This window comes from Lepidochelys olivacea (genome assembly GCF_965140295.1).
Source record: "Lepidochelys olivacea isolate rLepOli2 genome assembly, chromosome: 7".
Classification (NCBI taxonomy): domain Eukaryota; kingdom Metazoa; phylum Chordata; order Testudines; family Cheloniidae; genus Lepidochelys; species Lepidochelys olivacea.
This window is the reverse complement of record NC_140417.1, coordinates 3,499,214-3,518,601: the sequence shown is the minus strand read 5'-3', so window position 1 is coordinate 3,518,601 and position 19,388 is coordinate 3,499,214. Positions and strand designations below refer to the sequence as shown.

Genomic DNA, 19,388 nt, shown 5'->3' with positions numbered 1-19,388 from the left:
TTTTTGGAAAAATTACCAATCACAACTTGTATTTTTAAAGGTTTCAGAGTAGCAGCTGTGTTAATCTGTATTCGCAAAAAGAAAAGGAGTATTTGTGGCACCTTAGAGACTAACCAATCTATCTGAGCATAAGCACATTTGTATATAAATCTCCTCACTGTATTTTCCACAGTATGCATCCGATGAAGTGAGCTGTAGCTCACGAAAGCTCATGCTCAAATAAATTGGTTAGTCTCTAAGGTGCCACAAGTCCTTCTTTTCTTTTTGTATTTTACAGTTGATCATTGATGCCTCTGGCAGCATTTTTTGTAGAACAGTTGGTACATCTGCCATGGGTGGGCTGTAATGCAAAATCCTAACAAAAGGTTTTTCAGTGTTTTTTTTTTTTAAAAAAAAAAAAGAAGAAGAAGAAGAAGAAAAAAAACCTGTGGGTTTGAGACCTCTTGTTGCTGTAAAATTGGTGCACTGGCTGAGCTTGCCCTTATTAACCCCACAGTACTCTATGCCCTCCACCTCCCCCACCTTCAAATACAGAAACACAAACTGAAGGAGACGTAATTAGCAAGATGAAATAGGCATTGTAATTGGTGTGTTTGTCAAGTGCAGTCTGAAGGAGAGTAAATATACTTCTCATTAGAACAGTGGGAAGAGTAACCCTGTTAAATTGGGCCTCAATCTTTTCTTATTAAGAATGGCTTTTTTGCTACAATCTAACTTTATCATGCTATTTTCCTCCTTAGTGCTAGAGGAGACTATTTATAAAGAAGAAACGTCTTGCACCTAATTAAGTTTGTTACTTTTGTAACTGGCAGTGACCTCATTACATGACAATTTGAAAATCTCCAAGAGGAGCAGACAGACTGAGTGAGCAGGTTCCAGTGAGTGGGGAAGCCTGGTTCACACTAGACCTGCCTATCCTCTATCTGCATGCATACCCATGTACTGGATAGATTTCTTCTAGTTTACAACTCCTTCAAGCACTTAGCGGGTAGAATTCAGATGAGTGAAAACCTACCATTTTGGCAGCAGTTACCTGCTTCAGTGCCCTCTGGATTTTTCGAGCTGTGCAGCATTATGTCATTGAGCAGCCGTGACCTTTTAAATTCCGCCCATTCCACATTTCCTTTTTTAGCTTTACAATAGATTATGAGCACAGAAGACTACGCATTGCACTAACCTAGTGATAAGCCCAGCAAAAACATACTGAAAAAGCACGACCTTTTCTCCCAAGAGAATTAAAAAAAAAAAAGACCGCTTAAATGAAGCATGCTGGTGACTACTGAGCATTCTTTGTTTAAAAAAAGTTCTAATCCTCCCTTGTTCTCCCTGTCACTGGCACAAGAGACAGGAGCAAGACAGACCCACTACTAAACAGCAAAAGGAATAAAATCTATACATTTGGTAAAAATCCATGTTAAAGTTGTTGCGTCAGAAGGAGTCAAGACAGAAATGAATTTATAATAATCTTCTGAAACTGAATGTAATATAACTGCAGCGTGAAGCCAGATGACTTCAGGCTGTGAAGCTAACTGTGATGTCTCACCTGTGGGCCCAATGTTCTATGTACACCTGAGATGAGCTTTATCAGAGCTCACAACTAGGCAGCTGCAGGACTGTTGCTTTATACTAATCAGCTAGTAGTTAGCCTTCCGGAATTGGCAAATGCTGTGACAAATAACACGAAGTGGTGGTGTCTCAAGGATCAGGACATCAGGGAATATCTTAAGTATGTGAGGGTGTGCATGGCACATCCATCTTTAATTAATCCAATAGCTAGTTCTTTAAAACCCACACCACAGAACAAATGTTTCCAGGGGTGTGGGGGAATAGAAGGGAAGAGCATGGCACAGGCTGCACAAATCGTTGTACAAATTGCTTTCTACTACCATAGTTTATATAAGCAAAGAAAAGAAGCCTTGTAAATTTGTGCCCGATGCTGGAAGGAAACTGAGGATCCAACCTCTTTTGTTGGGGACACTGTGTCCATTTATTTCAGTCACGGTATTGAGTTTGTTAAACAGGGGGTCTCCTCAGTAGAGTTGACAGTTCTCTTATAAAGTTGCCCTAAAGGACTGAGAAAGGACATGCATTCAGTATGATGACTCCATAGAAACTGAGCCCTCACAACACACAGTTCATGTTTAATATGAACACACAGAGGTCCCGATTATGGCCAGCATCTGACTGGGTGCAGACTGTGGCAAGCGGTATAAGGAGCTCCCTTCCTGCACCCCCCCCCCCCACCATGCCAGTGCAGTCGTGCTGGGATCTCGGGTGCTGCTTACTCCTGCTGACCCAGTGGACATGTGCTGCCTGCCCTAAGACAGAGTGGGCTGTGGCTAGGGCCCACTCTCAGGCAGCAAGGGGAGCTGCCCATGCCCAGAAGCGGGGGAGGGGCAGCACCCCGCACCCCGCTTAGCTGCTGGGCTAGTGCGTACTGCGCGGGAGCCTCTGGAAGAAATTCTAGCTGAGTAACGACAGAATTTCTTCTCAGGATGCCGTCTGCAGCCCAGCTGCTCCATACTACTGGGCACCAAAGGTTTCCATCCAACAAGGTGCTGAGCACCCTCAGTTCCTATTGCAATCAGCACCTTGCAGGCTCAAGGCTCAAAAGGGACAATCTAGTCCAGAATTTAATCAAGATGGACTTCACAAGCACCAAAGAGTGTCCTACCGAAGTCCACCTGATTCGCTGTGTTTAGACCTTTAGAAAGCATTGTGCCAGCAGCTTTGTTGTAAAAGTTTTCACTGGCTAGACACTGTTTATAGCTTTCCTCTCCTTTCAGTGTTTAACCTTGCCTGTCCCATGTCCAGCTCCGGCAGTGATGCTTTAATTTGTGTAGAACTTCTCCATCTTTGGAGATGCCAGTGCACAGAATTGATGTAAACTGTGTGAATCATGAAGCCCTTAAAAACAAGGTCAACCTTGGCGCTTGCTGTTCTTAATATTGGTTTCTTTTTGCAACTTGAAGAATTTCACAGCATACTGTTACCGTACACTCTGGAGTGGGATTTGATTATTTTTCACAGTGAGTCTCAAAGCCACCATTAGACAGGCAAAGTCCACAAACACTAAGGCCCCTAGTAATTCAGCGAGATAGTTAGAATAAAAAAGCACCGGGTCATCAGTTTCTAGCTTCCCTGGAGTTTCCGTTATTTGAGCATGGGACCTGGGCTTTATTTCCAAGGTCATCCACCTTATGCTTTATTATCTTGGACTATGGCAGCAAACTTAGCCTCCTGTTCTCTTAGTGCATTGCCTGAAACTCAGGCTCTCTGCTTAATTTAATTCTATTTTAGAGGCTTCAGCTTGTTTTTTAAATCAAAAGCAATAAGTGGTTCTTGCAGATTGTTCAGGTTTTTGACATTCTGGTTTAGTTATTGCTGTTTTGATTCCGTGCTGCTCGTATGAGAAGTGGGTATTGCCGAACACAACCTTTCACCTTCTGTGCCACAGGGCTTTTAAAATGATTGCTATGACCGACACAAAAACATCCTATTTCCTCTGTCCCTCCTTTTCCCTCGCTTGTTTGCTCACTCGCCTTATATTTCACATTTTTGAGCTTGTAAGCTCATCGGGGCTGGGAGCTGGTATTTACTATGCAGCCTCTGGCACAGTGGGGCTCCAAGCTGATTGAGGCAACTCTGTGCTTCTGAAATATAACTGATAGATAAAAAGAAAAGTGCTTTTGTAGGGATAGGATTGGGGAGGCATTTTTGTCCTTGGCTGCTGGTGCAAGGCCGTGTAGAAGATGGCTTACTCCTGCCCTTGGAGCCAGCTCACGCAGGCAAACGCAAGCTCGTTGTCGTCAAGCTAGCAGGCTAAGAGGAGTAGTGTAGACACAGTAGCATGGGCTAGCCATGCCGAGTGCATACTCGCAGGTCTTGGCAGCTCTGTCCTCAGGGTGGCTAGCCTGGGCTGCCGCTCCTGCTGCAACACAATGGCTAGTTAGCATGAGTTATTTAGCATGAGTATGCCTAGGACCTCTGGGAATCACCCTCCCCTCCTCTCCGCGACGTGTGCAGGGACAGCCTGGCAGGGATAAGACCAGAGAAAGGGGAGGGTACACCCTAGCCTGGAAGTAGCAAGAAATGAACACAGAGCTTCGTACAAGGGATGGAATTGTTCAGAGCCTTGAGCATGAGGATCAGAAACGTTTGAACTTGATGCAGATGGCAAGAGGAAGTGAATGCAGGTTGGGGATTCAAAGGCTGGAGGGATGTGCTCAGAATGACAGGAGAGGAGAATGGCCATAGTATCCTTCAATCTTGAAGAGGCAGGAATGGAGGGAGAGGACCTGCCGGAGTCCAAAGAGGCAGTAGTCCACTCCACTTGGGCTGTTAGTTGTCATCTGCTTTGTAACGTGCACGCAAGGAGACTTTGCGTCTTTCCTGTTTACAAATAGCAATAGTTTGACAAATTGGTATTTGCTTCTCAAGGCTATGGATGGTTTTCCTCCTTTCTGGCAACATAGGCCTATGTTTAAATCTATTTAATCCAATCTCTGTGGTGCAAGACGTATTTCTAAAAACAGCCCATTTCTCTGGCTTTCTAGAGGCTTGCAGTTCACCTGGGCTTTCTTCCCCCACACAGTAGATTCCACACCAGAGCCTGTATGAGGAAGGGTGAATGAGTGTTGCCATTATAAACTTTATGTTTAGGGGATAAAATTGGATGCACTTTGAATTAAGAAGGATGAAATTTGGTACTAGACCTGGAACATTTTGCTTAACGCTTTTTTTTTTTTAAACCAACATTTTTAAACAATAGAAAGTGTTAAAATTAAGGGTTTCAATTTTTTAGAAGGGCTGAGCACCCACAGCTACACTTCTCAAAGGGCGGCGGGGGGAAGAGGGTGTTTAGTACCTTGTAGTAGATATTTTCACCTACTGTTTTGGGCCAGGAAAAGAGAATCTGTGTGCACAAATTGTTTTGTTCGATGTTCGACTGCCAAATTTCTCTGAATTGTTGTTTGTGAACACAAATGGTCATGCTTGTCAAATGGTAGGCCCACATTTACAGATGGGTTAGGGAAAACAAATCTAAATACGACCCTACACTGAAGAAGGTCATAGCTCTCATGAATTCAGTCTGTCTTATTGTTATGTTGGTCTGTCTAAGACAATCAATGAGAAATCCATGATTCTGCAACAGAAAATAGTAGTGTCTATTCACCCGTCTGACATTTGTCGAGTTACACAATATGGACCAGATCCTCAGCTGGTGTAAATTGGCCTAGCTTCATTGAAGTCGACAGAAGGATCTGGCGCTATTTAAAAGAGGAGCCTGTGTCTTCTGGACACTGCTTCCAGCTGCCAGTAACCTGGAAGTGGAGAAAGCACTGCTGGTCGTACACTGATTTCTATATTTACTGGTGCCAGGTGCAAGGGAATGTGTGGTGCATTTGAGTCTTTAGCTAGTAGAAAACTTAGGTAGCAGTTCCATCACTAGGTAGCAGTTTTGCTTATTCCATACCTCTCTTCGGCAGGTTCTGCCTCTTTGTGAGAAATGTTTCCTCCAATAAATAAAGCACACTCTATCTGTGATCGTAGTACCTAAAAGTGTGTGTTAATAAGGGTGATAAACACTCACAATAAAAATACAAATAACAATTGCTGCTGGCAGCCAGGAAAGAAGAGGCGTATCTTACTGGGTGAAGGCCATAACAATACTTATGTTCCCAGACGTGAGCCCAGCCACAACAAAAAAGGCATTCCCATCTGTTAAGTGAAGCTTCTAGTAACTAAACAGAGCCTTAATGATATATCTGGCCAAGTTTTGGTTTTAATATGACTGCAAGAAAAGATATCTTCTAGGACACTGAATTTGACACACAGCTACTGGAAAGGGGCACCAGATGTTAAAGCTTGAAGTTTGAGGATCCTGTACCCCCTCTCCAGCCTTCTATGTTCCATGGGCTATAGATTTGAGAAAAGGACTAACCCAATTGTTACAGAGATCTACCAGGATACTCTCTAGTGTATTACCTGAAAATATAATCACCTGTTGTGTTAATATTTCCTACATGAAATTGCTATGGTTATTGTTCTGATGTCATATTATAGTGCTTGGGATTTGTTTTAAATATTGTGTCACAAGGTAGGGCCTCACATAATGTATTTCTTGCCCATGCCCTTTATTACTTCATGTTTTGTTCTGCAGCTTCTCTATTAACTCTGATTTGATAAAATACCTAGAAATCCCACACAAACTTGGAGTCCTAGATGGCAGCCTCCCAGGGCTGTGCTTGAGTTATTTAAGGGCTTGTCTACATGATGTCATAGTCTGCATCACCTGGGGTGCAAGTTGTAACGTGCACCAGCATGTCACACACTAACTGACCTGTGTGGGCCCTGCTAGTGCGCACTAAAAGTTCTCTAGTGTGCTTTAATGTATTCCCATTTCAAACAGTACTATGCTTTGTGCACTAGGGATCTTTTAGTCCACGTGATCCAGTTCATGCATGCCACGCTTGTACACAGTAGAATTTACAACCTAGCTGGTGCAGACTAAGGTACCATGTAAACAAGCCCTAAGAAGAAACACTGATGGCAGATTAGAGTAAATGGAAGTGAGCATCTGTTGTACTGGCTGAATGCTAACACCAATCCTGCAAAATCTTGCAGATTCCTCATATATTTTTTCTTCAGATTTTCTTTCCATCTGCCATCAGAGGTTGGACTAAGTGTAAATGGTTATTTTTTTATTACTTCATTCTGGCTATATTTGTTCTACTGAATAATTTCTGCTTTTTCTGATCTGGAATATGTAATTACTCTGTTCTATTAATCATTGTATGTATTAACATGAATTGTGATTCAGGGTTCAGCAAGATACTGTTTATGCTTTCCGAAGCGTATTCTGTACAAATAAATGAACCCTATGAAAAATGGAGAGAAATATGGTCAACACTCAGTCCTGTCTTCTGTAGCCATGCCAAGATCATGATACACAACTGGTTAAAAATGGAAATTAACAATAATAATCAATACATTTGGAACATTAAACAGCCATTTCCAGACAGAGAATAGTATGTTTATGGAAATCTTGAAGTCCTTTGGTAACCAAATAGATGCCAAATGGGGTGGGGAAGGGGGGGAGTGATGTGCTAAAAGTGCAAGGAGCCTTGGTGAATCAAATGGGCTTCACTCATTTCCCACCCACTCACTCCTCCTCCCAGATTGTTATGATCTTATTCATATGATCATTCTGCAAATTATGCACATGCCCCCATCATCTCCATTGTCTCTTATAGGTCCTGAGTATTGGGATTGACCATGTCGTTCCGATTTGGACAACACCTCATCAAGCCTTCCGTTGTGTTTCTGAAGACTGAACTGTCGTTCGCTCTTGTAAACAGGAAGCCAGTGGTCCCTGGGCGTATCCTTTTCATAAAAACTTCTGAAGTGAACACTCATGGGCTCTAGATACTCAGTGCCCCAAGGAGAAGGAGAACTCTGCTTACTCTGAAGACCAGGTAAGATGTTATTCATATTTATTCTGAAACCAGTCAGTGGGATGTAATATGCTTGATCAGTGTTGCAGAACTTCTGAAAATGGTTGCTTAGCAACTGTGACCTTAGAGGTGAATTTGCTGCTGACCTTTTTGCCACTGAAGATGTATAAATAAACAGGTACTTCTAAAAGGATTTTAAGTCTAGAAGGTACTTCTATTTAAATTTCATATTATGCTGAAAAAAGCAGGTTATTTCCTTGTTAATGCTGTCACATAATTTTAGATGTAAGTAAATGCTTTTCAGAGCATTTTCAATGTGTTTTCTTGGAGTTAAATGTACAGTATTTGTCAAATGGTGCTAAAAGTTGTTCAGGTGACTATTTTAAAGACAGGTCACTTGAAAGCAAAATTTACTTGTGTCTGTGACTCTGTGTAGGAATGGACTAAGCAAACCACCTGTTTAATCACATACATTTTTCTGAGGAAAAATTAGACCCATTGTTGAAAACAAGACCCATCTATCTATTAAACACATAGTAGGAAGTGTGGTGTTGTATCACAGACTCTGGAAGTTCCTTTGAGCGGGCTCCTGCTAAGTGTCTCTACTCTGGGGCCCCCATAGGAGGCAGTCGGGGCCATCTGTGCCTGGCCCTGTGTTTGTGTGAAACTCCCACTAATTTCAGTGGAAGTCCAGGGTCGGACTTTCAAAAGTGTTCAACATGGGTCTGGTCTGCTCCCATGGAATTCAATAGTTAAAGCCCTATGGGGGCAGAGTTAGGGCAGTGCTTTGCATTTTTTAAAATCCCATCTAAGTGTAAATAATGGGTGGAGAATAGACACACAAATCAATCTTTTGGAATTGTCAAACGTATTCCAAACCTGTTTTGGGGGGTTAATGGCATGTTTACAATAGCTGATTTTCATTAAAAGCTTTTTTGGTCCTTCCTGGGTGTGGCATTACTTCTTACTAAGCATAAGATACAAAATCCTCTGTGCACAACTCCCTTTCAAATAACCTTCCTTATATGCCTTTTTTGAGTGCCAGGTATTTGTTACAGAATAGAGATGTTTAAGATTTTATGCCAAAAATATTATGGAGTAAGGGCTGGTCTAAACTACAAAGTTAGGTCAGTTTAACTACATCTCTCAGGGCTGTGAAAAATGTCATACCCGATGAGTTGACCTAAGCCCTGGTGTAGACAGCAGTGGGTTGACGGAGAGGTAGATTTATGACAGCGACAGAAGAACCTCTTCCATCACTGTAATAACTATCTACACTATAGCATTTCTAGTGTGGACATACCCTTAGAGTTTATAGAAACTTCACATCCCTAACTGACCAATGTATAAGCTATTTTAAAGTACTGAGTGAGAACTATCTGTTCTATTGGGTTCTGGGGAGGTGGGCGGGCACAAGCCCGCCCCTGGCTGAAAGACCCTCCCCCAACCTATAGGGAGGATCCACAGAGCCTGAAAACACAGAGCCCCAAAACAGAGGACAACGGAAAAATAACAAGGCCGGGGTGAAGGTCTAAGGATCAAAATTATGGAACCTGCAGGGGACACTGAGCAGAGAACCCTGGGCAGCACCCACTGCTCCTCAAAGGTGTCAAGGGAGCCAGCAGACTCTGTCCAGAGGAACTCTGCCTGGATACATGAATGGAGGGAGGACTGGAAATAGACCCCACAGTCTCAAAGAACCCTCTCAGCCAACATCCTCTCCCTGGTGTTCTAGATGGTCACCTTGGCCATGGCTAGGAGGAGGCTGACGAGGAGGCCTCGCAACTTTGTGGGGCCATGGATAGGGTATGCATATATAAGGAGTGGGGGAGGGGGAGAAGTGCAGCCAAAAACGTAAAAGGTGGTCCAGGAGGAGCCGGAAAACGGGCTGTAACGATCTGTTAGGTCTCTTGCGCACTACGCACCCTGTATCTGATTCATTAATTAATCCTATTTTCAGTCATATTTTCAAAGCAATCAAATGAAAATATTACTGATACAATCACTCTTAGAGACTGGATCTTGCAAGTACCTAGACAATACAATGCTGTACGGAATATCCAGGTCTGACTGTAATTAAAATTTATAGCTCCTGTATGTGGAAGTTTTTAAACCATGATTAATGACTTTGTCTATCGGTACATTGAACTGGTAAATTTGATTGGTAAATATAAAAAGGTGTTTCAGATGGAAATGTTTGTTTTTAAAGTTTTGTGGGGAGCTAGGAGTAAAGGTTTAAGGAGCCTATAAAACTTAATTATTACAAGCTTCTTTCCTTCTTAAAAAATTAAAGATCTATCAACTTTAGCTCTATAGTTACTGCTCTCTGTTTGGTAGATACATTTACGTGCACAGGTTTAGTTTTGTTGTCCCATAATGAGTTTTGCAGCACGTTTTGCACTGGCAAATTGTTTTAATAGCTCGTGTGGTGTAATCTATAATGGGGTCTTTGTTTTCCGTTGAACAAATGCTCGGATAATAAAAACAAAAACCCAGCCCTTTCTCTCCCTCATTATAATCAGAAAAAAATGGAAAAGATCATGATGCCAAGGAGAGAATACAGTATGTAAAATAGAGCAATTTGCAGTTGTATGCCTGTAAAATGCCTGTATAATGCTGCATTTGTTTAAAGACCTGGCAGTAACAAGTGTATTTCCTGTGCTTTATTGCAATAATTTTATCTGCCTTGTCTTTGGCACACTTAGACATTCCTTTTCTTTTTTGTTTTTTCAGTAGAAAATAAAATATTAATGCTTATGAATTAGCGAGACAAAGGAAATCAGTATGAAAGCCAGCTCACTCCAGGTGGTGGCTTTAATTAACTTGTAAGGCTGAAATTCCATCTTTGAAAGGAATGTAGGGTGGGAGTCTTGAATCTGCTGTAATCGTTCTTAAAGTACAGTTTTAGTCTGAAATGTGCTTCTGGAAAAATGGCATCATGGAGCTCAGTGGTTTTGTCTTGGTGGCTCTGTAGTTCATTTGCTCAGTTTACAACTGAAAATGCTGCTTTTTCCTAATTGCCAGTCCTGCAAATTCAATCTGTTCTTTCTGGCTCCCACACCACCAGTAATAAGGCCCCCTGAACTGGATTTAGTTAACAATTCAGTTGATGAGGCGTGAGCCAGACTGGCACCCAGAGGTGTGCTGCCTCAGCAGGGCTAACAGGAACAAAGAATCGTGAATATATATATATATATTTTGGGGGTGGCATGGGTCTGCCCTCCATCTCCTGAAGGGATTCTGCCTCATTGATCTTCCCAGCATGTGTCAAGATTAGGCTCCAGTTACTTCAGGGTTGTGACTTTATTTGTAACATGATCACCTGGGGAGATTGGATCATCATCATCATCATCAGGTATCGAATCTGGGATATGTGGATCCAAAATGATGACCCTCGATTGCCTGAGCTACAAGATCTAGGTTCATTCGCTTGAAGTCAGCAGCAGTCTCATAAACCTCCCAGCGAATAGAGGGAGACAGAGTATCAGCGTGGGTTACACATGGGTGGTGTGCAAGTGGCTCTGTACTGTTTCAAAGGGTGCTATATGTTCTCCCCAAAACACATGGCCAGCTCCACTGGCCAGTGCAGAGGTAGGTAGGACTATCGCCATGCTCCTTTTGAGAACCCAGTACTGCAAGCCTCGATATGCCCTATTCCTGCATCTGGGTATGAGAATGCAAGAAACCCCATCACCCTCTCCCTTCCTCCTTCCCCTCCACCCCCCCGGAGTAGTCAGGCACATTCCACATCTATCGTGGACACTGTAGATTCTTTATTAGTAAGACCTTTTGTTAGACTAGAGAATTGTCTGGGATGTTAATATTGGGCACAGTCTGGTACTAGGAATCTTTGTCTTTTCTGAGAGTTGGGTGAGGAAGGAGAGAAATGTGCAACCCTTGTGTGTGAAATCTCATGCAGCAAGGAGCCCCTTAGAAATCCAGTTCCTGGGTTTCAGAGGGGAGTATTCCTAAATCAGTATGGCAAAGACAGGAGAACCAGACTCTAAGGGAAGAGAGGGGCTGCAACAATTGTCCTTTGGGGATTCTTGCTTTGGGAGACTTAATTGTTTCTAATATGTGTAACTTTTGGCTGCAATAATAGCTTGGGAGGTTTATACACCTTGGTGCTTATGTGCCAACAGTGCACTCAGTTGACCTTTGAAGCTTAGCTTGTGGTGTGAAGAGGTGAGGGGTGGCTATTGTACAGGAGCACTGCCTGCTGCGAGCCTGCACAGGGGCCAGCCATGTTCTCTTAGAGTGGATGCCCTGCTCCAGGGTAGTACCCGCACCATCACTAGCCTGTGGAAAGGAGTGTGGGGGAGGTGAAGTGAAGGCGAGGCCATGGTTTTGCTGCTCCAAAGAGACACAGCACTTCGTGTGAATGCATCCGATGAAGTGAGCTGTAGCTCACGAAAGCTTATGCTCAGATAAATTTGTTAGTCTTTAAGGTGCCACAAGTCCTCCTTTTCTTTTTGTGGATACAGACTAACACGGCTGCTACTCTGAAAACAGCACTTTGAGTGGACTTCCAACCTCAAGAAGAGCATTGGAATGTTCTTAAAATGAAGGGAATAAACCACAGACAGTAAGTGGGTCAAAGTGAGCTGGACCCCCATAAGAGTAGAGCCTGGCACTTTGAATGCTGCTGGCATGAACTGGATTTTGCAAACTGTGCTCACCAAGATTTGTTTTAATTTTTTTTTACATGTACTTTGTATGATTTTCCTTATTCTTTTGAAATGATTGAAAGACTGAACTAGAGCACTGAAAGAAGGACGCAAAGAACAGCTAAAGTGAGCCTCTGAGCAGGGCTTTTCTATAGTGCTCATAGCCTTCTTTACCTTATAGCCACTGTGGTCTGCTGCCCAGCTCAGGCCTGTATTGCAGGGTTGCAATCTGTCCTCTGAGTTCTGAATTTATGTGAAAACTGAAACCCTGAAGCTTCTGAATCATACTGATGCCATGGCTTATTGGAGCACAGCATAATTTCTCCTTTAATTAAATCCATCAACTCATTAGCATAGGAAGGTGCTTCCTGTTGCACACTTGTGCTGATAAAAATATTTTGAGTAGATACTGCCATTTTCACTGAAGTGTTATACTGATGGTAAAACAGCGTTGCATATCTTCTGCTCATGTCCTTAATAATTTTAAACTGTTTTTTTATCACTGTGCCTTTTTCTTTGCCTTATACTATGTTCTTGCTTTCATCTTGTGTTCAGCATGAAAAATGAATTTGAACGTTGGTAGAATCCATTTGGGGGCTAGGATTTTATTGTAAATAAAATTATTCATTTGTTATGTCCTATTGTTTTCAGCAGACAAGGTATTGATTTTTGGATTTCTGTTTGGGATGCCATAAAGAGTGCTAGCATAAGAGGAACACAGCGACATTTGTAAATTGATTGAATGCAATTTGTAATGACAGAGACAAACATCAGTTCTATGGCAATACTATATTACACAAAGCATTTTTCAACAGTTCAGAGAATTGGTTATTAGAAAGATCGAGCTTTCCAACCTGGAACAATGATTCATCGAGGACACACTGACCCCTAATAAATAAATATACACACATGCATACAATATTTATATAAATAAAAAAGAGACTAGATGGCTGAAAATTCCTTTATAAACAACTTTCATTGTAAAGAAAAGTTTTTTACATTGAAAGATATGTCACAATTTGGCTGTTCTGCACATACAGTATTGAAGTGTTTTGTGGCTAGACTATTCTGTTGCTTTCCACTGAGAGCACAGAAGTATTCCTGGTTGTTGGAAATGGAGCAATACAAACCCAAAGCCTATGGAGTTTTCTGGAGATTTCATCGCCAGGTAGAGTTGATGGCCAAGTCATTCATGGCTCAAGAGATAGCTATTATGACTTGTTCATTTTAATCAACAACAACAACAACAAAGTTAGTTGAAGCAGATGCCCCTACAGTGTGCTGTCAAGGGGAATCACTCTGGTTCCATCGACTGACTGACGGGTAGGGCTTTGTGATCATTCATGTGGGATTCACACCTTCCATGCATTGCGATGCACTATATGCTGCAGTGCACAGGTCGATTGTGAAGTTGGAGCCACGTGGAGCCATCCGTCATTATACCCTCTAGAGGGGTAGGTGGGAGGCGTACATGCGGTGGGCACTTTTGCTGTCCTGGGTCTGAAGTAGCACATGTAATCCTCTGCTGTTATTCCATGATCTAGCTGAGGGAGGATTTCACACCAACTCTGCCAGGATCTTCTCAGTCAAGTTCAACTACCTGGATTTATTATGTGGGGATAAGCTTTCCCCTTAGTGCGGATGATATTCACTTTAATAGTGATGCCACTGCTGTACTGGGAACTTCTAGGGAGTTAACATTGGCTGATTCTCCAAGGGATAAAAAGTTAGCACACATAAGCATCCAGAACACTTATGCAAACTATAAGAAGAACCTTGTCTGATCTGCAGAACTTGAAATCTCTCATGAGCAGGCTCTCTCATGGGATTTCTGGTGTTTCTTCTTGTGGCTGAATTAGAAACTAAGCAAGACCAGCCTTTGTCATGTTGTTACTCTGTGTACCTTCCTGACCAAGAAAAGTGTGCTTAGAAATAAATACAAAACTTGAAATCTTAAGGAAAAGATTTCCACATTTTAGTGAGCCAACAAAGAGATTCTGTCTGGATTTGGTACTAGTTTTAGGTAAAGATTTGAGTTGGTTTAAATGTATGTAAAATGATTCACTCATCCCTTGAATTAATGTCTAAAACAGTCCAATATTTCTCTTCTGTTTTATAACATTGTTGTATGCTTTTTTTTAGTAGAGCTGGTTTGAAACCAGCATTTACATTTCATGGGAAATTTCAACATTCCCTATTTATTTCTAAATCTGCCAGAAATTTTAAAATTCTGATAAATTTGAATTCAGGAGCATCAAACTATTTCATTGTGTTTTTTTAAATCATTTTATTTTGATAAGGTAAGTGTCATTTTCACTTTGTTTAAATTTCATTTGGCTTATCAAATAATTACAATTATTTGTTATATTTTAACATAAGTCAAAAGGAAATGAAAAAAATGAAAGGAAGTCAAAATTATTTGTTTTAACCTTTTTCCCTCTGAAAATGTCATTGAAAAGATGTGTGCCCAAAACATGTTAATTTTGACACAACTGCATTTTTCAATGGAAAACTGTTCTGTCAATTTTTTTTTTGGCCAGCTCTATTGTTTAGTAATATGTAAGACCGGGTGTAATGACTATAAATTCACTAGTCCCAGCCTTCTGGTCTGATCCTGCAGTCAATGTTTAGGCAAAATTCCCCTGGAGTTTTATGTATTGGTTCAGTAAAGATAAGATTAGGCCCCAAGTCTTGATGAAAATGGAGACATTTTCAATTAATGTTATGTGCTAGTGTTTCCTAAAGTCAGTGCTACTGATTAAATGGATTGATTAGCTTATACTTTGTGCATAGACATCAGAATTCTGAACTAAAACACAAAAATGAGGTTATGTCTGGATTAATTTAAAATAATTTGACAATGTTCTAACCTATTTGATAAATTTAGTCTAAATAAGATTAGCTTTAAAAATTGCTGTAAAATTTGGGGGTATAGTAAATCAAATACAGTTATTTTTCAGCATATGCATATTTGTACTTACATAATGTAATAAAGTAGACCGGATTATTAATAAGTGTGTGTGTGTATATATATATAATATGAAAATACTGTTAGTATTTTCTGTGGATGCTTCAGCATCTGAGTCCACGAATATAATATTTAGGAGTTCCTTCAGTAGAAAGCTATATTGTGAATGTTTGGTTAATTTTGTTTTAAGGGCCGCAGCCAAAGCTCTTTGAAGTCGGTGGAAGGACTCCTGTTTCTTTCGACAGGCATTGGATCAGGCTGGACATAAAGCTGTTCTATGGTCTACTGCATAACCCTTGCTTTTGTGAGACGTTTCATCAGTCTGAGTAAGGGTTAAACACGCTATAAAATGTTAATTTGTACATCAGTACTTAATTTTTAGCATACTTTTTTAGGGTAGTATATTTTCTATGCACTGATTGTCCATGTCCTGCAAGTTCCATAGTGTGCTCCTTCCAAAGGAAAATCTCTAAAAGGAGTATACCCGTTAATGACTAAAAATTCCAGTTTCCAAAATGTGAAGGGGATGTAGTAATCTGCTGACTTGTGATTTTTTGTCATTGCTCTGTGGGAGATGAAACCCTATTATATTAGTATCAAATGAATCCATGTAAGCCTTTAAAAAGAACTACATGTATTTTGCTAATCAACATGTGCGTTAGGAAGAGTAGTTCTGATTTGACAACAATTGACTTGCAATACAGTAAAACCGCCAAGGGGGAAAAATTGCGAGGTCATCCCTGAAGCTGAACTCCAAATTTTGCATAGCGCAGCTAGGTAATACTGTGTGAGTAGCGGATGAGAAGTAGAACATATTTCCGGGGGTCCTCATTTTAGAGTTATACTTTCCTTAAAAAGGAGTCATCCTTTTAAATACTTAGATATTACTTAGTCCTGTCATGTGCAGGGGACTGGACTAGATGACCTCTTAAGGTCACTCCCAGTCCTACAATGCTATGATCCATTTTTTGTTTAAAAATACGTACTTAGTCAACTGAGGAAAAACAGATATTTTCAAGCAGTAGATTATTTTACATTGTATCTGGATAATGAAACAAAACTGCCCAGAAATGCTATCCTTGGTGTCTGAATTCTTATTTTCAAGAGGGCTATATAATACAAGAGAGGAAAATTCTTCTAATGTATTTATAACTACTAAGTAGCTCACATAATTATTGTAGGTTTTGCCACTGAAGTATAAATTAAAGGCATCCTTTACAGGGGTAGTCATTTTTTTTCTCAAGGTCTAAAATTCGTGGTCAAGGTACAGAGACGCTAATAAAGATTTCAGGGTCCATTGAAAAGCGTACAGCAGTCCAGACTTGGTCCGCACTCCGCCTATTGACTACACCTGGCATACTAAATGTGTGTGTACAGTCATCTCTAAATGATGATAAAAAAATAAGTTGTATTCCTTGGGCCAGATGGAAACTCCCTTACTCCCATGTGGGACCATTTACTCACACAAGTAGTCCGACTGACTTCAGTCTGGCGCTCAAGGTTAGACCTCCATTTTGATTGTAATCTTGTGATGATTTTTTAAGATTCCCCTCCCCTCACTGTCCTGGGGCAAAAAGCAAGCTTTTGTGTTGGAGACCCGCATCGTTAGTGCAAGGAACACCGACCGGTATTGTGATAAGCATAGAAAGGGAGTCAATATTGTCTCTAGTGCATCTCGCTGTCCCAGAAATGGAGGAGAGAGGTTTTTAAAAGCTCACCACTTATGTAGCTCTGCTCCTATGGAAGTGAATGACAAAACCTCCATCACTTCAAGGATTCAGTATGGCCAAACCCAAATGTTCAAAAACTATGAGTCATCCTCACCAAAAATCATGAGATGGGCTTTAAAATCATGAAATTATGTAAAAATAATAGATATGGGGCTCTCTTTATTTGCCTTCTCCTTTGTGAGTGTTTACGGTGTGCTGGGGTCACATTTTAAAGCTTTCTTCACAGTCATGAGGGCTAGAAACATACTTTTTCTTTAAGAATGAAGGCTGAAATCATCACCTATCCACTTGATTCCAGGAACTGGAGCTTTAAGGAACAACATTATTATGAGATGCATGATAAAATCATGAGAATTAGCAACATGGAGGAGGAGTGCATAGTTAGCGGTCAGTTACAGGGCTGGCTCAACTTCTAAACCCCTTCTCCGGCCTCTCTGGCTATGTCTATGCATGGGTAAAAGACCCGTGGGCACAACTGTGGCTGGTCTGGGTCAGCTGACTCAGGCTCATGGGGCTTGAGTTGAAGGGCTATAAATTGCTGAGTCGATGTTTGAGCTTGGGCTGGAGCCCAGGGTCTGGGACCCTTCCCCATTGCAGGGTCCCAGAGCTTGGGCTCCAGCCTGAACCCAAATGTCTACACAGCAATATTTTGGCCTGGAGCAGAGTCAGCTGACCTGGGCCAGCTGCAGGGTTTGTATCCCTGTGTAGATGTACCTTCTGAGCATAGGCCTCAGGCCGTTACCTTTTCTGGGGTATAATCCCATCATTCTCCCTCTCTTAGACTGGGTCCTGGGCTATGAACTATGCTTACCCTGACAAGCCCAACTGGGTTTGGGTTCGTTTAGTTCTTCCCTTTGGTGGTCAGATAGCAGCCTTTTTAAACCAAAGCATTGTTTAATCTCGACAATAGGAACAAAGTGTAACACAAAAGAACAAGTTTTAAAAACCAGAGAAAGGTGGGGGTACACCATGAATGTAGCCTAAAGCTTACTACAGGGTAAGGCCTAAGTTCTTCAGACCCTAAGTGGGGTCTGTTCCCCACAAACAGTATTGCCAACTTCAAGAGATCAAAAATCATGAGTCGAACCCCCCCAAACTGATGAGATTTGGCTCCAAATCATGACATTTTAAAAAAAGTTATATCTTGTTTTTACATCCGCTTCCTGATGTTTGAACTCCCGCTGTCCATCCCCAGGAGTTTGCATGTGACAATTAGTGTTGCCCACTCTCCCACCTGTACTGGATATGGTGATTTTGCCTGGCTTCAGGAGCTCACACCCCCCACATCTGCCCATCTCCTGCCCAGCAATTAATCCGGTCTCCCAGCCCACCATCATCATCACCCCATCAGTTCACTCCTCCTACCTCATTGACCCCCCCCCCGCCCTCCTAGCCCTCATCCCATCTGCTCAGAACCCACCATCAATACAGTGCTCTCATTTCACTCCCCCGCCCTCAGCCTCATCTCCGCTTCTCAGGATTCTTCACCCTCCACAGCCTTCAGGGGGCTGCAGTGGGGTCCCCTCTCCCACTTCTCAGGCTCACAGGGGAGCAGCTTCCTGCTGGGGCTGACAGCTGGATTTCTAAGTAAAATTAAGCCTCACTTTTAGAACTCTCAGACGTCACGATTTTTTTTTCAGTTGATTCAATTGCTTATTTGAGGGTTGGCCCTTCCCCCCCTTCTTTGTGTCTCAGATATAGGTTCTCTTCCCATCTGGGGGTTAGCCTCACTGTCTCTTGCCCCCACTTGTTAGCTTGATAGCTTTATTTATCTGATATGTAAATGAATTCTTTCAAAGTACTTTGGAATTAACTGCCTAGTAGAGTAACCACAATCCTTTGTTTAGGGTGGGGTAACTCCTGTCTGGCTGGGAAAAAAAATCCTGACATTTGAAAGTTGAATCACGAGATCATGAGTGAGGCTTAATTTACTCAGAAATCGCAACTCTTGTGATCAGTTGGCAAGAGTTGGCATGGCTGTGAACAGCTTCCTCGCAAGTGCCCCCACCTCTCAACATGGGGACAGTTATACTCTTTATTGTCCTGTCGATCTGTTCGATCCCAGCATTGGTGACGCTAACTTTGCTGGACCAAGCAAGTGGGATCTTCATGCTTAAAACCATCGGCTTTATCTCTTAGCCACTTGACGTGTTTGTGAAGAGTTGTTTCAGTTGGAGCCATTGTCTAGCCTTCCCATTTCTATTAACTGAAACCTGCGTAAGCATACAGTAAACATCCAAACAGTTCTACAGAAGCGATTCCAGTTCTGAGGCCATATGCAATATTTATAAAGGAGTCTAGAGTAGTATTCCTAAATTATTATATAGCAGTTGCACACCTGCCACATAGGCCAGTGCTGGGCACTTTTAAAAATACCAGCCTAACTGCATAGCATGGAAAATAGACTGTCCAACAGTTAGACTGCACAAGGGGGTCTGGGCCATAGGTATGGAAGTGCTCAAACTACTGATTTGAAATATATTATGAAAATAGGGCTAACTGGGAGAAAAATCAGCTACTGACTATGATTTTTGGTGTATTTTTTTTAAATTATAATTTTGGTTTT

General features: G+C 41.7%; 1 protein-coding gene across 17 annotated transcripts in view; it reads left to right on the top strand.

Annotated features, from left to right (window-relative positions):
- Positions 1-19,388, top strand: part of FHIT (fragile histidine triad diadenosine triphosphatase) — a 1,100,422-nt gene that overhangs the window by 450,150 nt on the left and 630,884 nt on the right. For all 17 annotated transcript variants that reach the window (XM_084634705.1, XM_084634714.1, XM_084634709.1 and 14 more), the window contains one exon: positions 7,257-7,381. In XM_084634705.1, the coding sequence (XP_084490831.1) occupies positions 7,279-7,381 (103 nt within the window). In that variant the 5' untranslated portion in view covers positions 7,257-7,278. The remainder of the gene's footprint in view (positions 1-7,256; positions 7,382-19,388) is intronic.